The 27,417-nt window shown below is 45.0% G+C and overlaps 1 protein-coding gene across 10 annotated transcripts in view; it reads left to right on the top strand.

Annotated features, from left to right (window-relative positions):
• Positions 1-27,417, top strand: part of syne1b (spectrin repeat containing, nuclear envelope 1b) — a 103,718-nt gene that overhangs the window by 72,182 nt on the left and 4,119 nt on the right. For 5 of the 10 annotated variants that reach the window (XM_061695638.1, XM_061695639.1, XM_061695642.1 and 2 more), the window contains 39 exons: positions 124-297; positions 378-509; positions 703-899; positions 981-1,113; positions 1,185-1,367; positions 1,726-1,875; positions 2,715-2,891; positions 2,964-3,119; positions 3,204-3,359; positions 3,433-3,603; positions 3,668-3,801; positions 4,931-5,135; positions 5,307-5,489; positions 5,848-5,994; positions 6,061-6,215; positions 6,980-7,127; positions 7,195-7,289; positions 8,028-8,262; positions 8,492-8,686; positions 9,011-9,136; positions 9,224-9,379; positions 9,972-10,130; positions 11,669-11,835; positions 12,249-12,411; positions 12,837-13,024; positions 13,316-13,466; positions 14,344-14,526; positions 15,620-15,757; positions 16,953-17,144; positions 17,708-18,053; positions 19,394-19,462; positions 20,468-20,574; positions 20,991-21,117; positions 22,087-22,298; positions 22,682-22,882; positions 23,609-23,737; positions 24,057-24,269; positions 24,902-24,997; positions 27,126-27,284. In XM_061695638.1, the coding sequence (XP_061551622.1) occupies positions 124-297; positions 378-509; positions 703-899; positions 981-1,113; positions 1,185-1,367; positions 1,726-1,875; positions 2,715-2,891; positions 2,964-3,119; positions 3,204-3,359; positions 3,433-3,603; positions 3,668-3,801; positions 4,931-5,135; positions 5,307-5,489; positions 5,848-5,994; positions 6,061-6,215; positions 6,980-7,127; positions 7,195-7,289; positions 8,028-8,262; positions 8,492-8,686; positions 9,011-9,136; positions 9,224-9,379; positions 9,972-10,130; positions 11,669-11,835; positions 12,249-12,411; positions 12,837-13,024; positions 13,316-13,466; positions 14,344-14,526; positions 15,620-15,757; positions 16,953-17,144; positions 17,708-18,053; positions 19,394-19,462; positions 20,468-20,574; positions 20,991-21,117; positions 22,087-22,298; positions 22,682-22,882; positions 23,609-23,737; positions 24,057-24,269; positions 24,902-24,997; positions 27,126-27,284 (6,408 nt within the window). Of the gene's footprint in view, positions 1-123; positions 298-377; positions 510-702; positions 900-980; positions 1,114-1,184; positions 1,368-1,725; positions 1,876-2,714; positions 2,892-2,963; positions 3,120-3,203; positions 3,360-3,432; positions 3,604-3,667; positions 3,802-4,930; positions 5,136-5,306; positions 5,490-5,847; positions 5,995-6,060; positions 6,216-6,979; positions 7,128-7,194; positions 7,290-8,027; positions 8,263-8,491; positions 8,687-9,010; positions 9,137-9,223; positions 9,380-9,971; positions 10,131-11,668; positions 11,836-12,248; positions 12,412-12,836; positions 13,025-13,315; positions 13,467-14,343; positions 14,527-15,054; positions 15,758-16,952; positions 17,145-17,707; positions 18,054-19,393; positions 19,463-20,467; positions 20,575-20,990; positions 21,118-22,086; positions 22,299-22,681; positions 22,883-23,608; positions 23,738-24,056; positions 24,270-24,901; positions 24,998-27,125; positions 27,285-27,417 lie in introns of those variants that run through there. The other 5 variants (XM_061695647.1, XM_061695643.1, XM_061695644.1 and 2 more) reach the window with 3 other exon arrangements.

The following is a 27,417-nucleotide window of genomic DNA, read 5'->3' as shown; positions in this document are numbered from 1 at the left end:
TCCCGCTCATTTTTGAGAAAATGCCTAAAAATTACTAATTCCGTATCTTGTGTTTAATCAACAGGATTAGGAGTTTGGAGAGGTGTTCCGCTCAAAATCCTTGTTTGTCTTGATGTCTTGTAGGAGTTCTTCCAGGGTCTGGAGTCGCATATGATTTTAACTGAGATGTACTATGGCAAAATTTGCGGCCTGATGGTTCCTAAAGAGAGACGAGTTCTGGAGGAGACACTAAACCAGGCTCAGAGCATCCTCCAGCAGGCACACAGTAAAGGTGTGGCGCTGGAGGGAATTCTGGAGGTGAGACAAGCCTCTCCTCCCCAACAGAATCCTGTTGAAAAAACGTTTCTGCATCTGACACTTTTTATTCTGTTTGTCAGACTTGGCGCCGCTTGCTGCAGGATTATCACAACTTGGTTGGCCAGTTGGAGGTTGTTGAGGAAAGTATTCCTGCGGTGGGATTAGTGGAGGAGACGGAAGAGAAACTGTTGGACCGGATTTCACTGTATCAGGTACAACAGCGATAGTGTGACAGAAACACAATCCGTCTACTCCAATTCTTAGCAACGCAGCTTTAGTTTTGCAGCAATTTATTATTATGACTTTCTACACAAGTGTCTGTAGTTCTACTGAAGTACAGATTACGAGTACTTTTACCACCTCTGCAGTAGTGTGACTTTAGTTTCTCTTCCACCCTGTCCCAAGGGTCTGAAGGGGAAGCTGACGGAGCACCAACACAAGCTGCACCAGGTGCTGGCTGAAGGCAAAGGTCTCCTGGTTTCTGTCTGCTGTCCCGCCCTGGAGAATCAACTGGCAGGTCTGGGCGAACACTGGCTGGACAACACCAGCAAGGTTAACAAGGAACTGCAGCGTCTGGAGGCCATCCTCAAACATTGGACAAGGTCAGGAACTTAGAAAAAACTTTGAGAAAGCATGACCTCCAGATTCTAAATGTTCGGTATCATTTTCATTCCCCCCTCCAGGTATCAGAGACAGTGCGGCGAGCTTAGTGAATGGCTTCAGTCTGCTCTGGAGCGTCTGGAATTCTGGCACACGCAAGCGGTCTCGGTGCCGCAGGAGTTGGAAACAGTCAGAGACCACCTCTCTGCTTTTCTGGTGAGGCCGCAGATCACCAGATCATCCTCATGTCTTTGATGGCTTATCGGTTGATTTGGCACCTATCTCAGGAGTTTTCCAAGGAAGCAGAGAGCAAGTCTGGCCTGAAGTGCTCTGTGGTCTCTGAGGGCAACCAGCTCCTGAGGCTGAAGAAGGTGGACACGGTGGCGCTGGGCTCAGATTTGGCTCGCATTGACAATCGGTGGAGTGAAGTGTTCACACGCATTCCAGTGGTGCAGGAAAAGCTGCATCAGGTATCTTTGCACTACATTTACACCCACTTCCAGACTACAGTGTAACCTTGACTTCCAAGTTTTGTGAGTTACGAGCTGTCGCTTGGTTGATTTCTTTGCTTTGTCTTGCGAGCCAAAATTTTACTTACGAGCAAGCTTCAAATATCTTTCTTTATTTAAAACACGTCACAAAAATAATTGTCGCGGTTGTAGTTCTTTGGTTGCTGGAACGCGTTGATGGCATTTAACATTTTAATGGGGAATATTGATTTGAAATCTGAGCAAATTAAGTTCTGAGTTAACCAATTAAACATAAGTCAAGGTACCACTATATTTTGACTGTTACCATCCTGGTCCAACAATCTCCATTTGTCCTCAGATCCAAATGGAGAAGCTGGCCTCCCGCCACGCTATCTCAGAGCTGTTTAACTGGATATCGCTGATGGAGCATGTCATCGAGGAGGATGAAGAAAACCTCAAGAGTGCCGTGGGATCACATGTGATTCAGGACTACTTGCAGAAATACAAGGTAATCACCTGCATTTCATGGATCAATCTGGCAGTGATGGTTGCTCTTAAGTCTAGTGGTGGCTGACACTCAGCTCAATGAACAGGCGAGATGTTTTTAGAAGGGTGATTCACTTTATTTGCAACTTGGTACCAGGCAACGTGTGCAGTCATCAAACACTGTGAAAACTAAGTACAAATGAGCACAATATTACAACCCCAATTCCAATGAAGTTGGGGCGTTGTGTTAAACATAAATAAAAACAGAATACAATGATTTGCAAATCATGTTCGACCTATATTGAATTGAATACGCGACAAAGACGTTAAATATCTCCTCTTTGTAGTGTATTCAATTAAATATAGTTTGAACATGATTTGCAAATTATTGTATTCTGTTTTTATTTATGTTTAACACAACGTCCCAACTTCATTGGAATTGGGGTTGTAGTTCTAAGAATCAGGATGAAATTCATTAAAGCATTCATTCGTGTTTTTATAAGCACAAAGAAAAATGTTCTTGTTCCCCTTGCCAAGGGACCTAATCTAAGATTCAGGACTTCAGCTGTTGCTTCTTTCTGTAACTTTGGTCCGTGGCGGACGTTGTTGATTTAGGACAGAACATATACAGTACCATTGGTCTAACATGGACATTGTCTTGAGATTTAGCACTAACGTTTCCCTGCTTTGGGTCCTGAAGCTCCTCTTTCCAAGTCTCAGATCTGATTTCTCCTTGAGATCCATATAACCTGATTCTATGTGTCGCTTTAAAAGTGGTTTTCTGATAAAGCTTTGTGACATGGAGAAGCTTGCCTAAGAGTGCGTTATTTACACTGCTTCTTTTTTTTATATCTCTCTCAGGGTTTCAGGGTGGATTTAAGCTGCAAGCAGCTAACTGTGGACTTTGTCAATCAGTCAGTACTGCACCTCAGCGCTCATGACGTGGAGAGCAAGCGTAGTGACAAGACGGACTTTGCCGAGCGTCTGGGCGTCATGAATCGACGGTGGCAGATCCTGCAGGGCCGTATCATTGAACGAGTGAGAAAGCGGAATGGGGACAGTGGTCTTGCATCGTGGGCCAAAAAATAAAGTGGATGATTTGTTTTGCAGATCCAGTTCCTGGAGAGCTTGCTGCAGATGTGGCAGGAGTATGAGACCAGCGTTCAAGCCCTGAAGTCCTGGATGGGAGCTCAAGAAGAGCGGTTGAAGAGAAAACACAGGATTGAGGACCTGATGTCGGTACAGAATGCGCTGAAGGACTGCCAGGTAGATCTCACGTGTCAACTATCTTGGGAATCATAACTCTTTGAGGTGGAGTTTCTCTTTTCAAATTCCAAATCAACCTCTCAGGAAATGGAGGAGCTGGTGAAGGACAAAGAAAAAGAAATGGAGCGTGTTGAGGAGCAGGGCTGTGCTCTTGTCCAGAACAAAACTGACGAGGCCTGCGCTATTGTCATGGAGACGCTACAAGGTGTCAATCACACCTGGGCCAACCTAGACCACCTCGTATGTTCCTTAAATTTTTGTTTTCTTGACTATTTATCTCATAAATCATACTAAACAAAATATATGTTTCCAGATCGGGCAGCTTAAGATCAGTCTGACATCAGTGTTGGATCAGTGGACTTTGTACAAACGTGCATCAGAAGAGATTAATGGCTACCTGATGGAAGGACGGTATTCCGTGTCACGCTTCCGCCTCCTCACTGGCTCCTTGGAGGCTGTTCAGCAGCAGGTGCAGAGTCTGCAGGTATGATGGTCATTTTTCTTGAATGTGATGAGTGGATCTGTTCATCTTTGCGTCGCCTGTGCAGGGTTTGCAAGAGGAACTGGAGAAGCAAGAGAGCAGTCTGAGGAGGTTCGGTGCTGTGACCCATCAACTGCTGAAAGAGTGTCACCCATCAGTATCGGACTCCCTCAATCACGCCCTCAAGGACGCTAACGCAAGGTGTCTAATATGTTTTCACGTAGAATTGGAAGATTCTGCCATCCCTAAGGCCAAGAGAGCACTGCTTTACTAAATCGTAGAAAAGAACCACCTCTAGACTCAGTGGACAAGGACTGGAACCATCTTTAACAGTTTGAACATTGCTTTTATAGAGCACTGACTAGAACTCTATATAGACTCAGAGGGACCCAGAGGACATGAGACTGAACCATGTCTAAATGTTTGAAGAAGAGTGCTTTACAAGAGCTCTGCCTAGAACCCTCCTTAGGCTCAGTGGACAAGGGCTATAAACTCGATGGACAAGGACCAAAACCTGCTGCGAAGGTTTGAAGAGTGTTATAGAGCTGACTAGAACCCTCTAGACTTTGAGGACATGAGTCAGAAACAAAGACAAGTGCTTTACTAGAGTGCTGACGAGAACCCTCTGTACATTCAGTGGACAAGGGCTGTAGACTTACTAAACAAGGGCTAGAAACAGCTAGGAAAGTTTGAAGAAGAGTGCATTGCTAGAGCACTGACTATAGCACTCTTTAGATTCAATAGACATAGGCTGTAGACTCAGTGGACAAGGACTAGAAAGCATCTCTGAAAGTTTGAAAAATTATTTACCAGAGCACATGTTAGAACGCTCCATTGACTCCAAGGGCAAGAGCCAGAAGAGTGCTTACTAAAGCACTGTCTAGAACTCTCCTTAGACTCCGTGGAGGTGTAAGACTCAGTCGACAAGGACCAGACAAGGACCAGAACCATCTATGAAAGTTTGAATAGTGCTTTGCTGGAGCCCTGACAAGAACCCCGTTTAGACTCAGTGGGCAAGGGCCAGAACAATCTCTGAACGTTTGGGGAAGTGTGCAAAACTAGAGCGCTGGCGAGAACCCGCCTTAGTCTCAGTGGACGAGGACCAGAACCATCACATAAAGTTTTAAGATTGCTCTGCTGGAGCGCTGGCCAGAACCCTCTTCAGATTCAAGAACCAGCTCTGAAGGTTTGAAGAAGAATGCTTTGCTAGAGTGCTGACTAGCACCTTCAATAGACTGAGCAGCATCGCTCAACCTCAGATGAACGTTGCGCCCTTTTCCGGATGTTTGCTCCTTAACCTCAGCCCAGAACCGCTCTGTGTCCTCCTCAGGTGGTCCGGTCTCCTGGAGGAGATATCTGAGCGTCTGAGGAGCAGCAAGGGTCTCTCCCAACTGTGGCAAGGTTACAAGGATCTTCACCAGCAGAGTTGCACCAGCATCCAGCACCAGGAGGAGAAAGCCGAGCAACTCCTCAAGACGGCGTGCGGCGAGGATATCGCAGATGAGCATGTGTCCACTTGGATTCAACACTGTGGCGTGAGTGCAACACTCGGCTTGACAGTCAACCCCAATTTATTGCGGGGGATATGTTCCAAACCCACCCAATATAAGTGAAAATCTGTGATATAGAGAGAGCATATCAAGTTGTTATTGTTTTACCCCTCCCTTATTCTGTAAATTAAATCTCCACGGTGTTTTTTGTGTCAGGAGGTTCTCCGTTCCCACGTCCCGGTGCAGGCCTCCCTGCAGGTTCTCCACGAGCTGGGAGATCAGCTGAAGCAGCAGGTGGACACGTCGGCCGCCTCCGCCATTCAGTCGGACCACCTGGCGCTTTCTCAGAGGCTGGCGGCGGTAGAGCAAGCGCTCAACCGGCAACTCGTCACGCTGCAGGTACACAAGGTTTGCAGCGAGCCGCATATCACGCAATGTCGTGACTGTCCAGTGTCCTTAATGTACTTGTGTACTTGAGCTCGGTGAGGTATAGCACCATATACCGCATATTGTATATACATATACTGCCGTAACTCCTTCATCATTGTCAAAGTATTGCTTTGAGGACTTCAGCACAGCAAGGCTAACAATAAGCAGCATCTTCAAAGTAATCGTATGACTATTTGACTACCCTTACATGACTACTTGAGCTCAGTGAGGCCCAGCAGTACATCATGCACTGTCGTGACTACTCCAGTTCAGTAATTCTAGCAGCCAATTAGAACACCTTACAGTGATCGTCTCCTCACCCCTCCAGACCGGCGTCCACGACTATGAAACCTTTAACCACCAGCTGGATGCTTTAGCGGGCTGGGTCGTCGAAGCTGAGGAGGCTCTGAGGGTGCAAGATCCCAACGGCTCCACCGACCTGACCCTCATCCAGGAGCGCATGCAGGAGCTGAAGGTTTGCACAAAGAGTTTGGAATGACTTCTGCGGACGTGCGGGCATAACTGCCGTGTCTTTCGACAGCGACTGATGATGAAGTTCAGCAGCATGGCGCCGGAATTGGAGCGTCTCAACGAGCTGGGTTACCGGCTACCGCTTAACGATTCTGAGATCAAACGCATGCAGAACCTGAACAGGAACTGGTCGGCGGCCTCTGCGCAGACCACCGAGAGATTCAGGTATGAAGCTCATCAGAGGCGGGGGACTCCAGTCACATGAGGTTTAGGAATTAGGACTTGCTCAGCTGAAACTCGTGCCTCAATTAATGATCTACGATCGCCAACACAAGGTAATAAAGTTAGCTAATATTTCATAGCCTACCATCGCTAGTTAGAACGTATTGTAAGGTCCCCACAAGGGGTCAAAGGATAGACACAACTGCCAGTGTACTTACTGCTAACCTGAGATCACAAGCTCCATCTCTACACTCTCATTCGCTGACACTCACGTCACACATCAGGCTAAGCCCCACCTTTTAAAGCCACACACACTGAGAGTCACAGGTATTATAGTGTGTAACATGAGGATGGCGACCCCAAGTGGACAACAATAGTACCTGCACCTCATGTATATTTTTTTTTGTTTATAATGCAAAATCTGTTTTTCTGCAATTACTCAATTAATCAATGGGCTAATCGATAGAATAAGCGATTCTAAAACTATTCAATAGCTGCAGCGCTAATCTGGACTTCACTATGATTTAGTGTCAGTGTAAGTACAGATACTGAGTGCAAAGTGGTCAACGTGCAAAAATATGTTATAACTGAGCAAGAGTGGATGAGTGGATTTATGACGTAATTAACCCAAGTTGTGACTTGACCCGACTTGCTTGAAATTTAGTAGGGACTCGACTCGACTTGATTGATTTTTGACACAGTAACTTAGCTTAAAACTCGGGGTTTAAGACTTGAGCCTAAAAACTTGTGGGTTTCCTTTGCTGCAGCAAACTGCAGTCCTTCCTGCTTCAGCAACAGACCTTCTTGGAGAAATGCGAGACGTGGATGGAGTTTTTGGTCCAGACGGAGCACAATCTGGCTGTGGAAATCTCCGGCAACTACCAGAGTTTGATGGAGCAACAGAAGGCTCACGAGGTTTGAGGCCTTTCTCCGACTCCCTAAAGATCTCTCCGGGTTTTTTAAATCTTTTGTTGTCTTGCAGTTATTCCAGGCCGAGATGTTCAGTCGCCAGCAGATCCTCCACTCCATCATCAGTGACGGACAAAAGATGCTGGAACAGGGTCAAGTGGATGACAGGTAGACTTTACAGGCTTTTAATCCGTTGTATTTAGCCAACAATGTACATGGAAAGCAGAGATGGGCAAAGTTGGGCACGCTTCATTCTTTAATTCGGCCTACCGAGCATTTATATTATCCACAATTCTGTAATATTTTTTGCATTCATTTAGCTGTTTTTTTTCCCTAAAATTGGTTGATTAAAATGTTTTTTTTACATTTATCATTTTAAGTAATTGGTCACTTTATGTATTGTCAAACTAAACATTTTGGAATATTATTAAAATAAAAATACATACATACATTTGTTCATTTCATTTTGTTGAATCATGTGTTAATAAATTTAATTTAAATGAATTAAAAATAAACACTTTTTTTATCCGGCCCAGTCCTGTAATATTATTTTTTATGTTTGAACTTTTTTTCTAAAATTGTATTTAATTAAAAATGTTTGCATGTATCTAATTTTAAAAAATGGTTAATTTATTAATTGTATATAATAAAAGTAATAATATTAGTAAAACAAAAATGTATACATGAACGTGTATTTTTTTTATTCTTTGAATAATTGGTTAAATATGTACACTTAAATTAATGATAAGTACTAAAAAAAAAAACGGAGTTATTTTTGTTCCATTTTAATGTTTTTATTTTACCTCATCTACAAATGACATGGCCCATCCTTCCATTTCAAAGAATCCAAAGTTTGCCCGCCCCTGAATATTCTTAAACACGTGTCCTCCCTCCTGGATTGTGCAGGAAGGAGTTCAATCTGAAGCTGGCCCTGCTGAGCAACCAGTGGCAGGGCGTGGTGCGGCGCGCCCAGCAGAGGCGCGGCATCATCGACGGCCTGGTCCGCCAGTGGCAGCGCTACCGGGACATGGTGGACAAGCTGCGCAAGTGGCTCCTGGACGTCTCCCGACCGGCCGAGGGTCTTCGGCCCGGGACCGAAGTTCCTCTGCAGCAAGCTCGCGCCATGCTGGACGCCGTTCAGGTTGCTAACTGGAACGTTTTAGTCTTGCGCCGCAAGCTTTAGCACTACTTTGTTGGGCTAGGCAATTACAGTGAGCTATTACAATTGGGGACCGAGCCCTGTCGCGAATAGTGGAAAATGATTCATTGACCCCAAAACTTTAATATCACGCTTCAAACTCAACTTACAACATTACCCTTAAAGAAACAAATGCTCTCCAGATGATTTGATTCTGTCTTTCTTCCTCCAGCTGAAGGAGAAGGTGCTGCAGCGACAGCAGGGCAGCTACATCCTGACGGTGGAGGCCGGCAGGCAACTGCTGCTGTCGGCCGACGGCCGGGCCGAGGCGGCCCTGCAGGCCGAGCTGACCGACATCCAGCAACGCTGGAAGCGAGCCAGCGGATGCCTGGAGGAAATGAGGAGGGAGCTCAGCACCTTGTTGAAGGTGGAGCTTCTTGTACTACCGACCGGTACACAGAAAAGAAATACAGAGTCTATCAGGCAGAATCCTCGCATCTCGAAAGCCATCACTTTTCAGGCAACCAAAAAATGTTTGTTGAGCCATTAGCATTGCACAGTCAAAATCGAGCAAACCGTTTTCAAGGAACTCAATGTGCTTTATATGATTAAAACAATTTAAAAGGAATAGACATTTCAAAACAAAGTACAGAACAAAAAAAAAAGGCATCTTATTTAAGCAGGGATAAGTGTTGGAAATTGGACTTGAAATGTTCCAATCTTGTCTCCGGCTTGCATTGTGTCATGACAGGACTGGGACCGCTGTGACAAAGGTATCGGCGCATCTCTGGAGAAGCTTCGGGCCTTCAAACGACAACTCTCTCAGCCTCTTCCCGATCACCACGACGACCTGCAGGACCAGCAGATGCACTGCAAGGCACGCTAGATACCATCTTTCTTTGTGATTTTTAGTGTTTTTCCATGTTTGGACTTATGCCACAAGGGTGGGTCCACATTTTTCTAGGACCTGGAGAGCGCCATTGAAGGCTGGACTGGAGATTTGACCCACCTGACCGTCCTGCGGGAGTCGCTGTCGCGCTACATCAGTGCCGAGGACCTTTGTGTGCTGCAGGAACGCATCGAGCTGCTGCATCGCATGTGGGACGAAATCTGCCACCAGGTGACGGATGCACGTGTCGCGATAATAATGACAAGTAGAGAATGCAATTTATGTAGAAATTGTGTGTGAATGCCGACGTGCTTAAGCTGAACTGTGGAATTGTGGAAATGTAGAATGTGAAACTTGAAATTGGAATGTTTGGAATCGGTCAAGAAATGTGGAAGGAGGAGGTACAGTAAATGTTTAAATTATCTCTTTATGTGGGAAATCGTGATGATTTGGGGAATGTTATTAAATAGTTATTTACATGTTGCATAAGCTGAACAGTTTGAAGTTGGAATTGGTGGAGAAATGTGGAAGGACGAGAACGGCGGTCAATGATACCCACTGAGTACATAAATACGATGAAGCTATCTCATCAATTGATTTTATTATGTATGTATTTTTTGTATTTCAAGAGACTTTATGAACACCCTATTTCCTTTTTGCGAAGTGGCTGCACTGAAACCTTGTGCACGGCATCCTGTTTGTGCTGGCCCAACCGAAAAGACAGGAAACACACCAAACCACCCACTCGCACTCTCACCACTTGTGTGTCACTGTATGTGCTCCATGTTGCTTCACTTTGTCAACCGCTTCTCCATATGTGCAGCTATCCCTGCGCGGGCAGCAGGTGGCCGAGAAGCTGAACGAGTGGAGCGTCTTCGCTGACAAGTACAAGGAGCTGTGCGAGTGGCTCACCGGCATGGAGAGCAAGGTGTCGCAAAACGGGGACGTCAGCATCGAGGAGATGATCGAGCGGCTGCGCAAAGTACGTAGCGCAAAAAGTTGTCGTGCGTCATAATCATAATCATATTGTTTTTGGATAGAAGTACGTCTACCACTAATGGTACGTGAGCTTTCTTCAGTGCTACGCAAGGAATCACTGAATGAAATGGTTAAACAAAATCAGAATCATCTTTATTTGCCAACTATGTCAAAAACACACGAGGAATTTGTCCTCTGTAGTAAATAAACATAAATAAAAACAGAACAGACAGCGAATACTTTTGAGACGTAAAAACATTCAAACATCAAAACTGTGCATGATGTTACAATGGCTTTTTTTAAATCCAGTGCACTACATTTGTGGAGTGCAGTTCACTTGTATTTAACTTTAAGTACAAAACATTTGCATTTAATCTTTTACAACTGTTTGTTTTCAAGCACTTATTTAGATGCAATTTTGATTGATGTACAAAACATTTGAATTGAATCAGTTTTTCCATCCATCCATTTTCTGAGCCGCTTCTCCTCACTAGGGTCGCGGGCGTGCCGGAGCCTATCCCAGCTGCCATCGGGCAGGAGGCGGGGTACGCCCTGAACTGGTCGCCAGCCCATCGCAGGGCACATACAAACAAACAACCACTCGCGATCACATTCACACCTACGGGCAATTTAGAGTCACCAATTCATGCATGTTTTTTCGGATGTGGGAGGAAACCGGAGTGCCCGGAAAAAACCCACGCAGGCACGGGGAGAACATGCAAACTCCACACAGGCGGGGCCGGGGATTGAACCCGAGTCCTCGAACCTGTGAGGCTGACGCTCTAACCGGTCGGCCACCGTGCCGCCTGAATCAGTTTTTATTTTCCCATATTCAAGCAGTGTGTTAATGTACAAACTGGATAATGTTAGTGGTTTACACTAATATTAAATGTACTTTTTTAGGAACTAAAACCTTGTTTTTGATGAGTCACTGATATTGAGCTTTTGCAGCTATACAAAGATGCAAAGCAACAACTTTACAACCAAAATGGTTACAAAATGTCTGTTCATACTGGCGGATAAAGATTATTCTGTTTCAGAAGCAAAAATGTTTCCTCTACTTTCTGCCCTTCCATCCTTCGATTTTTCTGTATGCGGCCCTCGGAGGAAATAGTTTGGACAGCCCTGATTTTGAGATGGCACCTTTTTGTTTGAGACCCGCTAAGTCACTCTCCAGACTTAAACCCTATGTAGCATGTATTTGACCTGGAACGGAGAAGACTGAAGGGTGTAACTGCCCAAAACTAACACATGAAAAGTGTCACAAAAGAATAATGCAAAAGTCAACATGCAAGGAGGTAACATGCATGCTCTGTAGGGTTTAAGTCTGGAAATTGACTTGGCCAGTTTCAAACAAAAGGAGCTATCTTCGAAGTTGGGAGTGGATGATGTCATTTGGGTTAGGGCATATTTTATTGGAGTCATTAAAATAATAAGCTCTTTCAGGAAAAAAATTGACTTTGGCAATCCTGGTACTCCCCGTTCCAGTATACTACATGAATTTTTATACAAGATTTCCAAGATTTCCACTGGCGTCCCTAGGACTACCAGGAGGAGATCACTGTGGCCGAGGAGAACAAGCTGCACCTCCACCAGCTGGGAGAGCGTCTGGCCCGGGCCAGCCACCAGAGCAAGGCTGCCGAAATCCAACACAAGCTTACCAAAGTCAACGACCGCTGGCAGCACCTCCTGGGCCTCATCGGCGCCAGGTAAGGAGACGCAATAGTCACCGTCATCTCCGGGTACAGCTTTGAAATACAGTTAAGCAAGCAATTGTGTATTTATAAGAAAAATGACCTTGTTCCACTTGCCAAGAGTGCTAATCTAAGATTCCAGACTTGTGCTTTCTTATTTCTGTAGCTTTGGTCCATCCTGGACATTGTCTTGTGATTCAGGAGTTAGGTTTCCCCAAGTTCTTCTTTCCAAAGTCTCAAGAGAACTTGTTTCTCCTCGATAGTAGCCCCTCTCTGTTTGCAGCCATGTTGTTAGTGTAAACAGTGCACATCAGTGAGGAGAAACTTTGAACTGCAGTCGTCGTCAAATGAATGGATAAAATTGCCAAATCGCCCAACCCTATTACCTCCCATCATCTCCAGGTTGTTTTCAACTTTGTTGTCGGCAGGGTGAAGAAGCTGAGAGAAACCCTGGTGGCCGTGCAGCAGCTGGACAAGAACATGAGCAGCTTGCGTACCTGGCTGGCCCACATCGAGACCGAGCTGTCCCAGCCCATCGCCTACGACGCCTGCGACTTCCAAGACATTCAGCGGAAACTCGAACTGCAGCAGGTTAGTGGAGGAATCCATTTTATAACATCACAATGCAATGGTGGGAAGTAACAAAGTACAAATACTTTGTTCCAGGAGATTTTTCTGGTATGCGTTCTTTAATTGAGTATTTATTTTTTGGACTTACTCTTCAAAAGGTACTTTTGTCTAAATTAAGCTCTCAACTCACTTCAGTTTGCTTCCTTGGCCCCAAGATGGCACCGAATGGCGCCAAATAAATGCTGTTATTTTTCAGCAAATAATGGTGTATAGGTTCCCCAAAGAATCTGCCAATCGTTCAATTTTAGAATGCCCAAACGCGAATGTGCGGGGGTTCACTGTATCTCTACTTGTACTTAAGTACAGGGTGTGCGTGAGTACTTTTGTCACCACTATCGGAATGCGACAGAATGTTCACGTTGTTTTTTTTTTTTTTTTTTATAAAGGAGCTTCAGCGCGACATCGAAAAGCACAGCACCGGCGTGGCGTCAGTGCTGAACCTGTGCGAGGTTCTGCTGCACGACTGCGACGCCTGCGCCACAGACGGCGAGTGCGACTCCATCCAGCAAGCCACGCGCAGTCTGGACCGCCGGTGGAGGAGCATCTGCGCCTCCTCCATGGAAAGGAGACTCAAGTAGGGCATCTTACTGTTTTACAAATTCAGTTTTTTTCTGTTTTACAAATTCACCAAAAGCATAATCCTTAAATCCAGATGATGCATACAATCCAGTTGCGTGCGCTACTCCAAAAAAGATTTCTTTCCAAAACAAAACAAATGGCACACTAGCTTGAAAATTCAAATACGAACAGGCAAGGATTTTTTTAGCCAGTCCTAAAATGAGCGACTTCAGTCTGACTCGAGTCAAGTCATGTGACTGGAGTCCCCTCCCTCTGATGTTGAACCAAACGGCATGTCGTCATGCAGGATTGAGGAAACGTGGCGTTTGTGGCAGAAATTCCTGGAGGACTTTTCCCGCTTTGAGGAGTGGCTGACCGCTTCCGAGAGGACGGCCGCCCTGCCCAATTCTTCTGGCGTTTTGTACACCGAAGCCAAGGAGGAACTCAAGAAATTTGAGGTACTCATATCACGACTATAAAGTTCTCGTTTTGTGAGGAAATTACTCGAATGAAATCATCATTTTATGAAAATGGTAATAATTTTATGAGTATAAAGTTGGAGTGTTACAAGACAACTAAATCGTAATTTTACAAGGGTAAAGACGTAATTTTGAGAGAGAGTGGGAATTTTGTGAGGAAAAAGAGGCAGTTTATGAGGGAAAACAAATTCAGCAGGATAAAGTTTATAAAACATCAAAGAATCGAGTTACAATTTGGCATGAAAAAAAAGTTGTATTTTTATGAGAAAAAAGTAATAATTTTACCAACAACAACCAACAAAACGTTTTAGAGGAAACATTTAAAATGTATCAAAATGTATAGAGTCATAATTGAGGGGAGAAAAGTACAGAGGGGTAATTTGACAAAAAGAAAAGTCCTAGTTTCAGGAAAATAAAAAAATATGAGAATGAAGTCATAATTCTGTGAGAAAAGAATCACAGTTGTACACGGTTAAAATCATAATTTTCTCCAAAAAAAAAGAAATTAGTCGGAAAATAAAGTTCAAATATCAGGAGAGTCATCTTAACAAAAACTGTTTTACAAGGATATTGTTAGTCATATTTGTACAAGAATAAAATCATAGTTTTTACAAAAAAATATTTTACAAGTATAATGTTGTTATTGTTTCCGGGAAAAAAAGTCCTATATTTAGGAGAATAAACTTCAAATGTTACAAAAATAAAGTTCTTACAAATGGACAATTTTGTGAGAAAGGTCTTCATTTTAGGACAATAAAGTGAAAATATTACAAAATTGAAATGCAATTTTTTTACAAGAGGAAAAAAAAAACATTTAGGAGAAGAATATCGAGATTTCTCCTGTGCGTGTCCGTAGGCCTTTCAGCGGCAGGTCCACGAAAGCCTGACGCAGCTGGAGTTGCTGAACAAGCAGTACCGTCGCCTGGCCAGAGAAAACCGTACGGACGCGAGCTGCGGCCTCAAGGAGATGGCCCACAGCGCCAACCAGCGCTGGGACAATCTGCAGAAAAGGGTGGCAGCCATCCTCCGCCGGCTCAAGGTGCCCACAGTCACGTCTATCATGTACAACTTAGGAGAAAACATATGTGAACCCTTTGAAATGACCTGCGGCCTCTGTACAAAGACTTGCGTGGATTTCCTACTAAAACATGGCGTGAGCTCAAATGCAGAAAACGTCTTGCGCTCCAAAATATCCAGATGTATGAATCTGTGCGTACGCACGCATGAATCCAAACACATTTCCTTCGTACATTCCAATCAACGTGGAAATGAGCGCACGTGCCGGAGTCGCTGACTCCTCCCGTGTCCACGCCCACATTTAAATATGCAAATCATATTTAAATGAACCCTGCACCTGAGGGCCTCACCCCGTTCGAGGGGAGAATCGCTGCGATCACGGGTGACGCTGCTTTCTCAGGGGTGGTGGGAGCACATGCGGCTGACTCATTAAGTACACTGGTTAACAAATCAATTCTGAGTCCTTGCTTCAATTACATTGTCGAAATCAAATGTTGCCGGGCATTAATTGTTCATCACTGCTAATTGTTCATGTGTCTCTGATGTGCAGATTTATGGTAACGGTTTCCCAGCATCACCTGTAAGTATCGCCAAAGCACCAAAAGCTGTAGAAACGTGCGTACGGCCAGCCACGCAGTTGGCGTGAGGCACCGCACATTTCCACGGTCATTTCACTCTTGATACGTCGGACCTTTGCCGTGAAAAAGAACGTACGCCACGTTCTTTGTGCGTACGCACCTCTTGTACGCGAGGCCCCTGGGTTTCTGCATTAACTGCTCATAAAATGTGACCTGATCTTTATCTAAGTCCAGGGTGGAGAAAGTATGTGAACCTTTGATTTGCGTCCAGGCCCTGAGGTAACAAAGCAGTCTTCCAATAAGATCCATTCATGTATAATGTTTAATGTTTCATGTTTTACTTACCGACACTCTACAATTATTCTTGACCTCGGTGAGCATTTTGCAGTCGTCTTTACAGGACGACCACTCCTAGGGAGAGCAGCGAGTCACTCACGACAGTGCCGAACGCATCCCAAAGGGTTCACGTACTTTTTCATGCAACTGTGCCTGTTAGTCTGCATTATGACAAGGTGTGTGTTCTTACTGCCTATTCAGCACTTCATCAGTCAGAGGGAGGAGTTTGAGACAGCGAGGGACGGCATCCTGGTGTGGCTGACCGAGATGGACCTGCAGCTCACCAACATCGAACACTTCTCGGAGTGCGACATCCAGGCCAAGATCAAACAGCTCAGGGTGAGAGAGCGCAAGAACCTCGAGTGGTTGCAGTGAATAAAAGGACACTCAATCCTGAACACGACAGTTGCTTTGATTGCTAAATCAGAACGTACCAGATGTTACTGTTCCACTACAGTCCTGTAGGTGGCGGTAACGTGCTGTTACAAATCGAATTACAACAAGTTTCTATTTAACACGTCCCCAAAAATCCACGATCCACACCTTAATTTGGAAACATTTGACAGAATTGCACAAATATTATATGAAAGACATACTTATATTATACAAATATTGTGGGAAAATAGTACTAAAATAAATATTTGAAAATAATACTAAATATGAAACAGGAATAGATGAAAAGGCTCAAATTTAAAATACCAACTATTAGACAGAAATACAAAATACGACACAAATGCAAGAAGAAGAAAAACATTTTGACAAAAAAAATACCAAAATCATGACTGAAGAATACACACATCGGAAAATATTACGTGAAAAATACAAAAACAAGACTAAAAACATTAGAGACAAAATACAAAAACAGATAGAAAATGCACCAAATGGAAAAAGACAAAATATTTGGCTAAAAATACAAAAACACAATATAAAAGTAAAAATTAAAAAAATGCAAAATTGTAAAAAATAAAAATAAATCAATAAACACAATACAAAAACATTAGATGGAAAGTACAGAACTATTACAAAAGATTTGGGGAAAATAAACTTACACAAAGTAAAAAAAGATAAAAAGTGCAAAATATGAAACAAAATACACAAAGAGATGAAAAAACATTTTTAAAAAATATATATATATATTGTACTAAACATACAAAATATGAAACAAATGCAAAATATATAATTTAAAAATGCATTTAAATAGTTGAACAATACATATATATGAGGGGAAAATACAAAACTGTTATGACAAATACATCATTACATAATGTTTTTTTTTATAAACAAAATATTAGCCAAAATTACAAGACAAAAATTTTTTTTGACTATGAATTGTTCGACAAAAAAATATGGTTTGTATCTTCTTGGGGTTTGCGTGCTGTGGAAATGATCAAAGATGCTAAACACGGTCATTACGATAATTCCAGTTTGAAAAAGTGATAGCTACGGTCCGGAACACTCCATCGTAAACCGTTCCACCACGACTCGGCAGAGGTCACCGCCCGTGCCTCGCGTCACACTTTCTATCGTCCCGCAGTCGTTCCAGCAGGAGATCTCGCTGACCACGGCCAAGATCGAGGGCATCTTCCACCAGGGCGAGGCGCTGATGGAGAAAAGCGAGCCGCTGGACGCCGCCGTCATTGAGGAGGAGCTCGAAGAGCTGCAGCGCTACTGTCAGGAGGTGTTCGGACGAGTCGAGCGCTACTACAAGAAGCTCATCCGCCTACCTGTAAGGCCTCAAACACCTTCTGTTTGTACTCTGCGCAGATAGCGAAATATATTTCCACAGCTGTAATAGTCACAACACTTGTATTAACAATATAGATAAAGTGCAAACAAAAGCATAGAGCAGCATTGAGGAGGAACTAAAAGAAATGTAAACAGAAGATTACATTGCATGTTGGTGTATGCTCCTGGCAGTGCTATATAATGACATACTGATGAATTATAATATGCCCAATATGTAGGAAACATCTGTTGATATGCATAATAATATAACATTTGAAGATGTTGACATATTTTGTTTTTTTACGGAACTTATCCTCCATTAGCCACTGGTTTTGTGCTTAGGCCAGAGCAATAACAGTATTGCTTTGGCGCCATCCGGAGGCATCTTGGTGCCAAAGAACTGTTGAAGTGAGTTGAGGAGCTTCATTTAGAGAAATGTAGTCCTTTGTTGCCATCTTGTGGCATTGATAGGTAATTACAGTACAGTATGAACTTGTTTGGGGTATTTTCGCTCTTCACTGTACGATAGTTACGGGTCCAACGATGTGATGAATTCTCCTTCAGCTGGCCGAGGACGACGGCGAAGTGTCGCTCTCGGATCGCGAGCTGGAGCTGGACGAGCCCGGGGACCTGTCGGGCGATCTGTCGGGCCCCCCGCCGTGGAGCGAGCGTCTGGGCGACGGCTTCCTGTCGCCGCTGGCCTCCTCGGGACGCTCGGCGGCCTCCCCGGCGGCGCAGCTGCGGACCGAGCGCTCGGGCCGGGACACGCCGGCCAGCGTGGACTCCATCCCGCTGGAGTGGGACCACGACTACGACCTGAGCCGCGGTCTGGAGAGCGCCAGTCGGGCCCTGAGGGAGCAGCAGAGCGAGGAGGGAGACTTCTCGCAGCGGCCCGCCTCCGCCTTGTCAGGTCAGCCCTCGAGACTCGATGCCTGCTGATGTTCCTTGCTGGCGGGTCTGTTTCTTGCTAAAAGTTGCTAAATGACGATGTCGTTGCGTATTTACGGCGAACCTTACGTGGACTTCGCCGTGGCCATCGCAGCAAAAATGTTATACTTGGTTGTTTGTCATCGCATTTTTATTTGTAAACCTACGATAAAGTTTTGTTTCATCCATATTTATCTCGTACAGTGGAAAGCAGCAATTTCACCGCAAGAGCTTGGGAATACACCAAAAACAAGGTGTAAACTAAAAGGCATACACTCAGAGCCATCTATCTTAACGCTTACAAAATCAGTAATCTGGAGCTCTGGCAGCAAAAATCAACAAATATACATTTCTGGTAGCACAAATGTGTCGCGATTCATTTACACAATAAACATACCTTGTGTCTCCATCAAGGGGGTTGCTTAGCACAAAATGCTGTTCAATTATTTCGCTCCGTGTCGACTTTTTACTTTTCAGTCCTTTCTTTGCCATTAAACGGGTTCGCGCTCACTCAAAACAGGAAGTCCTTTCAAAATAAAAGCATCCAAATATCAAACGGGAAGTTCGACTTAACCGATTGTAAACAACGCAATAAGTACCAAATAGATTACTGCTTTGCAACATACGAAATTCACCTGGGGTTATTTACAAATGTAAATACAATTAATCAGTTCAAGACAACCACGCATATTCACAAAAAATAGATTTTATGTTGAAGAAAAATCTATTTGCATACATAACGCAATATGAAATTAATATACAGTGAATATAAAAAGCCTTCACACCGCTGTACAAATGCCAGGTTTTTGTGATTTAAGAAAATAAGACCAAGATAAATCATTTCAAAACTTGTTTGACCTTGAATGAGACCTAGAATCTGTATAACTCAATTGAATGTCTCTCTTATCTTTTCAACTAAGAGTTGCTAGGGTAACCTGAGACAAATGCTAAATCTAGTAGCATAATTGCTAAATTGGCGTCAGTGTTTGTTACGCGCTCTTAAATGTGTGAGCGTGCGTGTTTTTTTTGGTTATTATTATTGTTTGGCAGCCAACGAATGACATGAGTTCACTTGGAATTGGAGCAGTATTGGAAAACATGGGCGATAACTGAATATATCAGGAAAATATGTACTTTTAAATTATCTTCTGCTAGTCTTTCACTTCATACTGTGGCCCTTAATTTCCATGTTTTTTCAACCCAGTAGAACTAGCAGCAGTTGTGAGTGTTAAATGGCTCGGTGTGTTACTTAGACACTCAACAAAATGGCGGGAGGTTGACTCCAGTGATGAACGTGTGTGTGCTTCACAATGTGTCTTCCAGATGTAGTGATCCCAGAGAACCCGGAGGCCTTTGTTAAACTAACCGAGAAAACCCTGAGGTGCTCCGCTGGTAGGCAACCAAGCATGCCTCCGGGAATAACAAACTCAGTGGCACTTCTCGTCTTAGAGCTTTCACCGCTTTTGGATTTGTGTTCATTTCCACCTTTGGTAACCGTTAGTAACCCTTTTCTAACACCGGGGGCTCCGTTGCATTTCCGTTGGTCCCCGCAATTCATGGCAAACTGTGACCTCGTCGAAATGGAGCCGAGCCCAGCGTCTTCTATCTCACGTTGCTTAATGCTGTGTGAACTATAGACCTTTTCACACGTACTCCCGGGTGGCAAAGGTTCAAGCATTCTCATAATAAACTAACCCGTCCACATACCGTATGTCATTTGACCAAAGCAAAATGCTCGTCAACGGGTTAAATGGCTTCAGTGATGATTTTAGCCTCCTCGACCGCCGTACTTTGAAAGTGTGAAGCGTCAGTCGAGCGGAAGACGTTACGTGAGGAAAATCGCTTCCAACAGAGACGTAATTTACATTTCAACCGGAGACAGACCGATATAGTTTTTGTCAGCGATTATTAGTAGCCAAGGAGGCCGATAACAGATATTTGGAGCCAATGGTGGTTTGCTTCCCAGTCTGTCCATTTAGAGGTGACCACTCCACTTCTCGGCAGTCTTCTGATCTTGTCTGCACGGCTATTTACGACATCCACTCAAATGATCTTCCTCGCCATCGTTTTCAGTTCAAGTCAGTGGTAGTCGAGCACTTTTCTGCCACCCAGAAGTACCCCGTCACCTATTGTTTCCAAACATAATGAAAAGGTCTATAAAACCTCTTTGCATGTTGTGATGCCACCTCTGTTGGCAAAGGGGGTGGCTGATGAGCGTCACGTGATCTTGGCACGGGCCTCCGTCCGCACAGAGGCAGATGACGCTGATGGAAGTCCACGCCGACGACGTTCAACCCGCGTCCTTGTCTGGACGGGGCCGCTCACATTTGACGTGTTTCACCCGTGAACGGCACGCATACGCTCAGTGTTGTGTGTGTGAACGCTGCGTGTCCGCAGGGGAGGCGGCCTCGTCGGACTCTCCGCACGTTCAGCCGCCGCACGCCGAAAGCGGCCGCAGCCGCACGCCCGCCGCCGTCGACCCCGATGCCTCCTACATGGGATACGTATGTTTGCTGATGAGAATTCATTCATTTTCATTCAAACGTTCATTTTTGGAAATATTTAGTTTTGGGGTATTTTGTATTCTTTTGTATTTAGTATTTAAAATTATAATAATATGTTGTACTTGATTTATTGTATAATTTCCTTTAGATTTTTTGTGATTTTTATTATTTAATGAGATAATATACCAAAGTATTTATGTCATGTATAATAATGATAATATAATCAAATAATAAAATGATAACGTAATAAGCGATACTTTACTATTATTATTCGTCTTTCGTTCCATTTTTTCATTTGAATATGTACATATGCATTTTTTTGCGTCTTTATGTTTGAAACCGCCATATTTCTCGGAAGTGGCGTCACGTCAAATGTCCCCACGAGCTGCTCTTCCTTTCTTGTGTGCTGCGCGCAGATGAGACTTCTGGGCGAGTGTCGCGGCAACATCGACACGGTGAAGAGGATGGGCTACGAGTTGAAAGAGGAAGAGGACGCGGCGTCCGGATTGGCCAATCCCAGCAGCTCCGAGTCGCAAACGTCTGGTAAGTCACGCCAGGCGCCCGCTGCGTTCCGAGAGCCGCCGCCTGATTTACTTGTGAGTCAGACTTATGTCGCCTGTTTGAGAACTTAAGTTAGAATGGCAGCATGTCAGGTTTTCAACTCCACGACAACGACGGCATCTAACGTCATCGGTCACTGCAAAACCCACACAGACAGGTTAGGTTAGGTCAGCTACATTAACTAGCTGACCGACAGCTGGTCAAACATTAAACTAAGCTTCATGCCAAGTGTTTTTTTGTAACCCGTCTTCCGTTATTTGCTGGAAAAAGGACCTGACTGTATTTGTATTTGCAATACAACTATTGCGTGCTAAGCAATCAAACTATTGCTTTGGGGCCGTTTATTGGCATCTTGGTCCAACGAACTATGTTGAAGTGAGTTGAGGAGCTTTATTTAGACAAAATCAAAGCTTTGTGGCACCTTGGTGCCAAGGAACTAGTTTAAAAGCTTCAGTTCGACAAAAGTAGTGCTTTGCCGCCATCTTGTGGCATCATCGTGCCAAGAAACAATGTTGAAGTGATTTGAGGAGCTGCATTTAGACAAAAGTAGTGCTTTGCCGCCATCTTGTGGCATCTTTAGGCAATTCTGAACCTTTTGGGGGGGGTCAATTTCTCGGCAATACGCCGATTGGTGGTGATACCGTTACAAATGAATGCGATTGTGAATGTGTTAGTGCCGCTATCTTACTTAGGTGCAGATGCTGAGTTCAAAGTGGCTAACATTGTGCATATAAAGGTTGTGACCGAGCAAGATTCTACAACTTGACTTGTGACTTGCAGAACTCAAGTCGTGACTAGACTCGACTCGACTCGACTCGCTTGATTTTTGCCACAGTAACTTGGGCCTTGCTTGAAACTTGAAGGTTCAGACTGAAGACTTGCGCCTCAGAATCCTACCCTCCCCTCCTCTGGGAACGAGTAGTCTTTAGGTTGTTTTTGGTTTGGTCGCAGGCGTGATCGAACGCTGGGAGCTCCTGCAGGCTCAGGACCTCAGCAAGGAGATCCGCACCAAGCAGAACCAGCAGCAGTGGCAGCGGCTCAACTCGGATCTCAACAACATCCGGACGTGGCTGCGGGAGGCGGGCGACGAGCTGGAGCAGCAGCGGAGGCTGGACCTCAGCACCGACATCCAGACCATCGAGTTCCGCATCAAGAAGCTCAAGGTGATACCGTATGTCTGCGTAGACTCTCAGCCCGCTACGGTCGATTTTCAAAAGGTTTCTTCGGTTCGAAATTTGATCAGTGCTGGAAATTGAAATATAGCTAGCATGATCATTGAGGGACTGGGTAAAAATTAGGACTAAAACTAAATTACATTGTAGTCACAAGACTTTGACGAAAAGTAAATAAAAACGTGCTATCAAGATGAACACCTCGTGGGGAAGCGCCCAGCAGGGACATAAATAGTGGGGGGCTCTTACACCGAACATTTGGAACTGAAGAAGCCTTTTGGATTCATGTTGAAACATCCTTTGTGGAAGCCGAAGGTGAGAACCAATTGTTCTTCTCTGGAGTTGGCTGAAACGGCTCGCGGGCATGTGTCCAGGAGCTGCAGAGGGCCTGGGACAAGCGCAAGGGCATCGTGCTGTCCATCAACCTGTGCAGCGGCGACTTCGTGCACTCGGACACGGACGAGTCCAAGGACTTGCGGGCCAAACTCAAGGACATGAACAACCACTGGGACAAGCTGGCCGCCTCCTTGGACGAGTGGCGGTCCTCGCTACAAGGAGCCCTCATGCAGTGCCAGGTGGGAGAACGAGTTTGCGATGATGTTAAACAATAACAACAACACCCGCCAGGTTAATTGAAGCCTCTAAATTGCCCGTAGGTGTGAATGTGAGCGTGAATGGTTGCGCCCTGCGATTGGCTGGCGACCGGTTCAGGGTGTACCCCGCCTCCCGCCCGAAGATGGCTGGCATAGGCTCCAGCACGCCCGCGACCCGCGTGAGGAGAAGCGCAATGCAAGACGAATGAATGAATGAATGAATGAAGGAAGGGAGGAAGGAATGAACTAACACCCACGGGTGGCAAAAGTCATTATACGCTGTACTAAGGTAAAAGTAGACGTATTGATTCAACTCGTGTGCTTGAGGAAAAGTAAAATAATGGCAGTATGAAATGTACTGTAGGTACAAAAGTAAAAATGTATTTTTAATGTCAAATATAAACAATACAGCGAACCTCGACATTTGGCATTCTCAAATTTGCCTAGTCACAGAATTGTCTCCCTTATTTGCTGAAAAACTCACCTGTTGAAGTAAGTTGAGCAACTTTATTGAGACAAAAGTAGTCCGTTGCCACTATCTTGTGACATCTATACGCAATTACCAGACAGTATAAACCTTTTTAGATCAGCGTCAATTAGACACAGATGTTTTGGAAGTAAAAAGTCGTCAGAAATATAAACACGCAAGTAAAGATAGCGTGCAGTGACAAAGTATTTACTTGCCACCACTGCCGATCCCACAAACAGGACTTCCACGAGATGAGTCACGGTCTCCTGCTCTGGTTGGAAAACATCGACCGCAGGCGTAACGAGGTGGTGCCCGTCGACCCCATCCAGGACAGCGACACCCTGCAAGAGCACCATAAAGCGCTCACGGTACGGACATTTTTTCTCGCTGCGGGGGATTCCTCAACTTCAGAGCAAGGACCAAAACTCCTGACCAATGAGATTGAATTAGTGTGTTACAGAGACAACATTTCCACTTGAAACCCAAGTGGCAGACTCCCTGTGTCTTTTTGGCCATGTGTTCTTGAGACTTTTTTGTGGCTCTACTCATGATAGGCACATCTGCCAAATTTCAGGTTGCTAAGGGACACTGGCTTTGGGGGCTGACTTTTTAAAAACATTCTTGAGCGCGCTACTGAACCAAAATGGCCGCTCGGGCCCTAGTAACAGGTCTGACTCGCGGTTGCAGCAAATCCGCCAGGAGCTGCTGGACTCTCAGCGGAAGGTGGCGTCGCTGCAGGACATGGCGCTGCAGTTGCTGGTCAACTCGCAGAGCGGCGACTGCCTGGAGGCCAAGGAGAAGGTCCACGTCATCGGCAACCGCCTCAAGCTGCTGCTGAAGGAGGTGACCCGAGACCTGAGGGAGCTGGCCCGCATCCTGGACATCGCCAGCAGTCAGCAGGTACAGCCGACCGAGCCCCAAAGATTCGCGAACAATGGACGTTTTCCCTTTCAAATTATTACCATTGCTTTGCAACCTTTAAAAAACAAACAATTACCACTACCCAATTAGCCATTTTGGACGGAGGGATGCTATCATTTTTTTAAATACATATTGCAAACTCTCTTTCTCCAAATCAATCCACGATAAAATCATAGATAAATTCATCGTATTTGACTTTTCATCTTTTTTGAACTTTCGTATACATTTGTTGCCATATTTGTTGCATTTATGGTTTAGCATTTTTGTACTTGTTCTAATTGTGTGTTATACACAGTATCTAATATTTTTGTACATATATTTTTAAAATTCTTTATCCGTTTCCATTTTTCTCAAATGTGTGTATTTTTCATTCATTCGTTATATTGTCAGTAGTTTACAGAATCAAACAAAAACGTTCCTTTCGACTGAAACGTACCTATAAATAGCCAAATCACAAATGTATTGTTTTGCAGGGGTCTTGTCATTTTTTTCCAGAGTTGTGTCGTTGCGTTTTCCAGGAAATGGTTGTGGTTATGCTCTCTCCGTCGTGTTGGCTCACACGGCCGTTTTCTCAGACTGAACCCGCGCGTGTCCGTCTCGCGCTTCCGCAGGATCTGTCGTCTTGGTCGTCTGCGGATGATTTGGACACCGGGTCCGGGTCGCTCAGTCCCGCCTCGGGGAGGAGCACTCCGAGTCGGCGGCGATCGGTAACGTATACGCCCTTTCCGACTCCACCGGGACCTGCGCTGCTGGCGTTTGCCCCTTTCACACACAGTTGACGGAAAATGTGATAATCAGAGCCGTAACGGAAGACGCCGATTTGATTGGCTTGTGACTTCCGCACACAATCCAGCGACTGTGTCGACAGAATTCGTTGGTTTTTTTTCTTCTTCTCGAAATTCTAAAAGTGAAGCATTGTGCATTGCTTTCCAGATGCACTCGCTGGGCTTCACTTTTTCTACATTCTGTCACGCTGCAGCCTTATTCCAAAATGCATTCAATTCATTTTTTTCCTCAAAAGAAAAAGCTGTGCAGTGTGAAAGGGGCTATCGACCTGCATCCCACGAAAGTCAAAAATTCACCAATCGCTTCTCCTCTCTCACTTCCCAAACCTTTCACGCATTTATTACCAGTGCAGAGAGGCAGGAATCTCTTCTTATTTTTCCTTCCTTTACTTCCAACATCATTCCTCCAAGTGACCGGAGAATCGGGAGGGTGTGGATGTCGGATCGGGTTTCAGCGGGTCTGTGCTGTTTCCCGGTCTGTCCGCCCTGCCTGCCCCCCTGGATTTTAAATGCATCACACACACTCCCCATGTTTTAATGCACCACATACACCTATCTCTGGGGGGCGGTGGGTTGTGGCTGGGGGGGGGGGGGGGGGGGGGGGGGGGGGTTGGCTGTCACTGACCTCTCCAGAATTTAATGCACCACACCACTCGGGGGGGGGGGGGGGGGGGGGGGGGGGGGACTGATACACGGGGTAGGACCAATGACTTCCAGTCGGGGACCTGGGTGTGGTGGGGGTGGGCATTGGGTCCCTGCGGCCCCCACCGGGTGGCCATTTGGCGCCCCGGGTCCCTCGGTGTGGGCCGTGTCCCGTCCGCCGGGTTGCTCTCGGGTGGACCGCTGGGCCTTATCCCGCCCCTCGATTGATCGGGTGGGGTCCTCAGCCTCTGTAATTCCAGGACACTTCTGTCAGTCTTTGTGCATGTAAAACGGTATCAATTCACTTGCATGTGTCCGCAGGCACACACCCCCAGGACTCTTTCACTGCGTGTGGGGTCACGCGCTTACTACGACAAATAACTCATGAATATGCAAATCGCTTGTGTATCCCCTCACTTCTACTCTGGTCCTGTAGACTTTTATAATTTACCGAATTAATGCCACCACACTTCAGTTGTACAGCCGGGTTCACGACCCTGGTCCTCCATGCTTCTTCTCCCTTCTTTGTCCTGTTCTATCTTGTCCTGTCCTTCCCTCACAGGGTGTAGCACAACAGCCCCATGCAACACTCATATTTAATGTTTCATTGTTGCAGATAATGTAATGATTTACTTCTCTCATCCTGTTTACAATTAGTGCTTTGTCTTTTGTCTTTCTCTCTCCCTTCCAGAAACTTTGTTCTGTTCGACTGATCAAGTCTGATTCTCCATAAACCTCAATTATAATACCACAGCGGAAGGTTAAAAACTCCACTGTGGCACAGTAAAACTGTTCCGGCATGAAAGGGATACAGATTTATTAAAAAAAAAAGGGGGGGGGGGGGGGGTCCGGAGAATCTTTCAATCTTCACTCTAGATGGGATCCCAGAAATGCCGCTAATCTTTGCTTTTTAATGTAGCAGATGTGCATTCATGAGCCGAATAAATAGACCTTTCCACCATGACGTCACACGTACTTCCGGGTGGCAAAAGCTCAAGCGATCTCTGATGGCACTACAAGTACATTATTTTTCAAACGAAGGCTACGTGTCATTTGACCAAGGCAAAGTGATTGAAAAAACACGTTCAACGGCTTGAATGACGATTTTAGCTAGCTATCTGCCGACGCGCCGCATCGAAAAAACGCTTTATCTATCGTGTTTTGAGGCTCCACATATAATAATATACCTGTTTTATTGAACCACAAAAACATGGCACAATTGTCAAGGAAGAAGCGGATGGTTACAAAGAACGTTGGTTACGATTGACCGCCCCATTCACAGCGACTCGTCGCGCTTTGCTTTCTAGCCACAGATTTATAGAAATTTGTTTTGCAGTATTTTTTGTACGACGATTTACGAACCTCCTCACCCGCAGGTTCCACTGAATTCATTTTTTTTTTTTTTAAGGGAATCGGAAATAAAACCAAAAACTTTTGGGATCTATCTGGCCGATGCGAACCCAAACACGGGTTCTTGTCACAGTTTCAGTTGGAGTCCGCGGTCATCAATGACTTTCTGCCACCCGAGACTATCCTGGCCCTTTTTGTGAACAAATATTTTGAAAAGGTCTGTAAGCAATGCTGATGCTGATGTCGACTTGACATGAATGAATGAATGAATCTGCCACCATGTTAATGTTTTTGGGGTTTTTTTCTGTGGCCGCTCGCCTCTCATCGCCACTTCGGAGGGACCTCGATAT

This window comes from Phycodurus eques, chromosome 14 (assembly GCF_024500275.1).
Source record: "Phycodurus eques isolate BA_2022a chromosome 14, UOR_Pequ_1.1, whole genome shotgun sequence".
Taxonomy (NCBI): domain Eukaryota; kingdom Metazoa; phylum Chordata; class Actinopteri; order Syngnathiformes; family Syngnathidae; genus Phycodurus; species Phycodurus eques.
The sequence above is the reverse complement of the archived record's forward strand: the minus strand, read 5'-3'. Positions and strand labels throughout refer to the sequence as shown.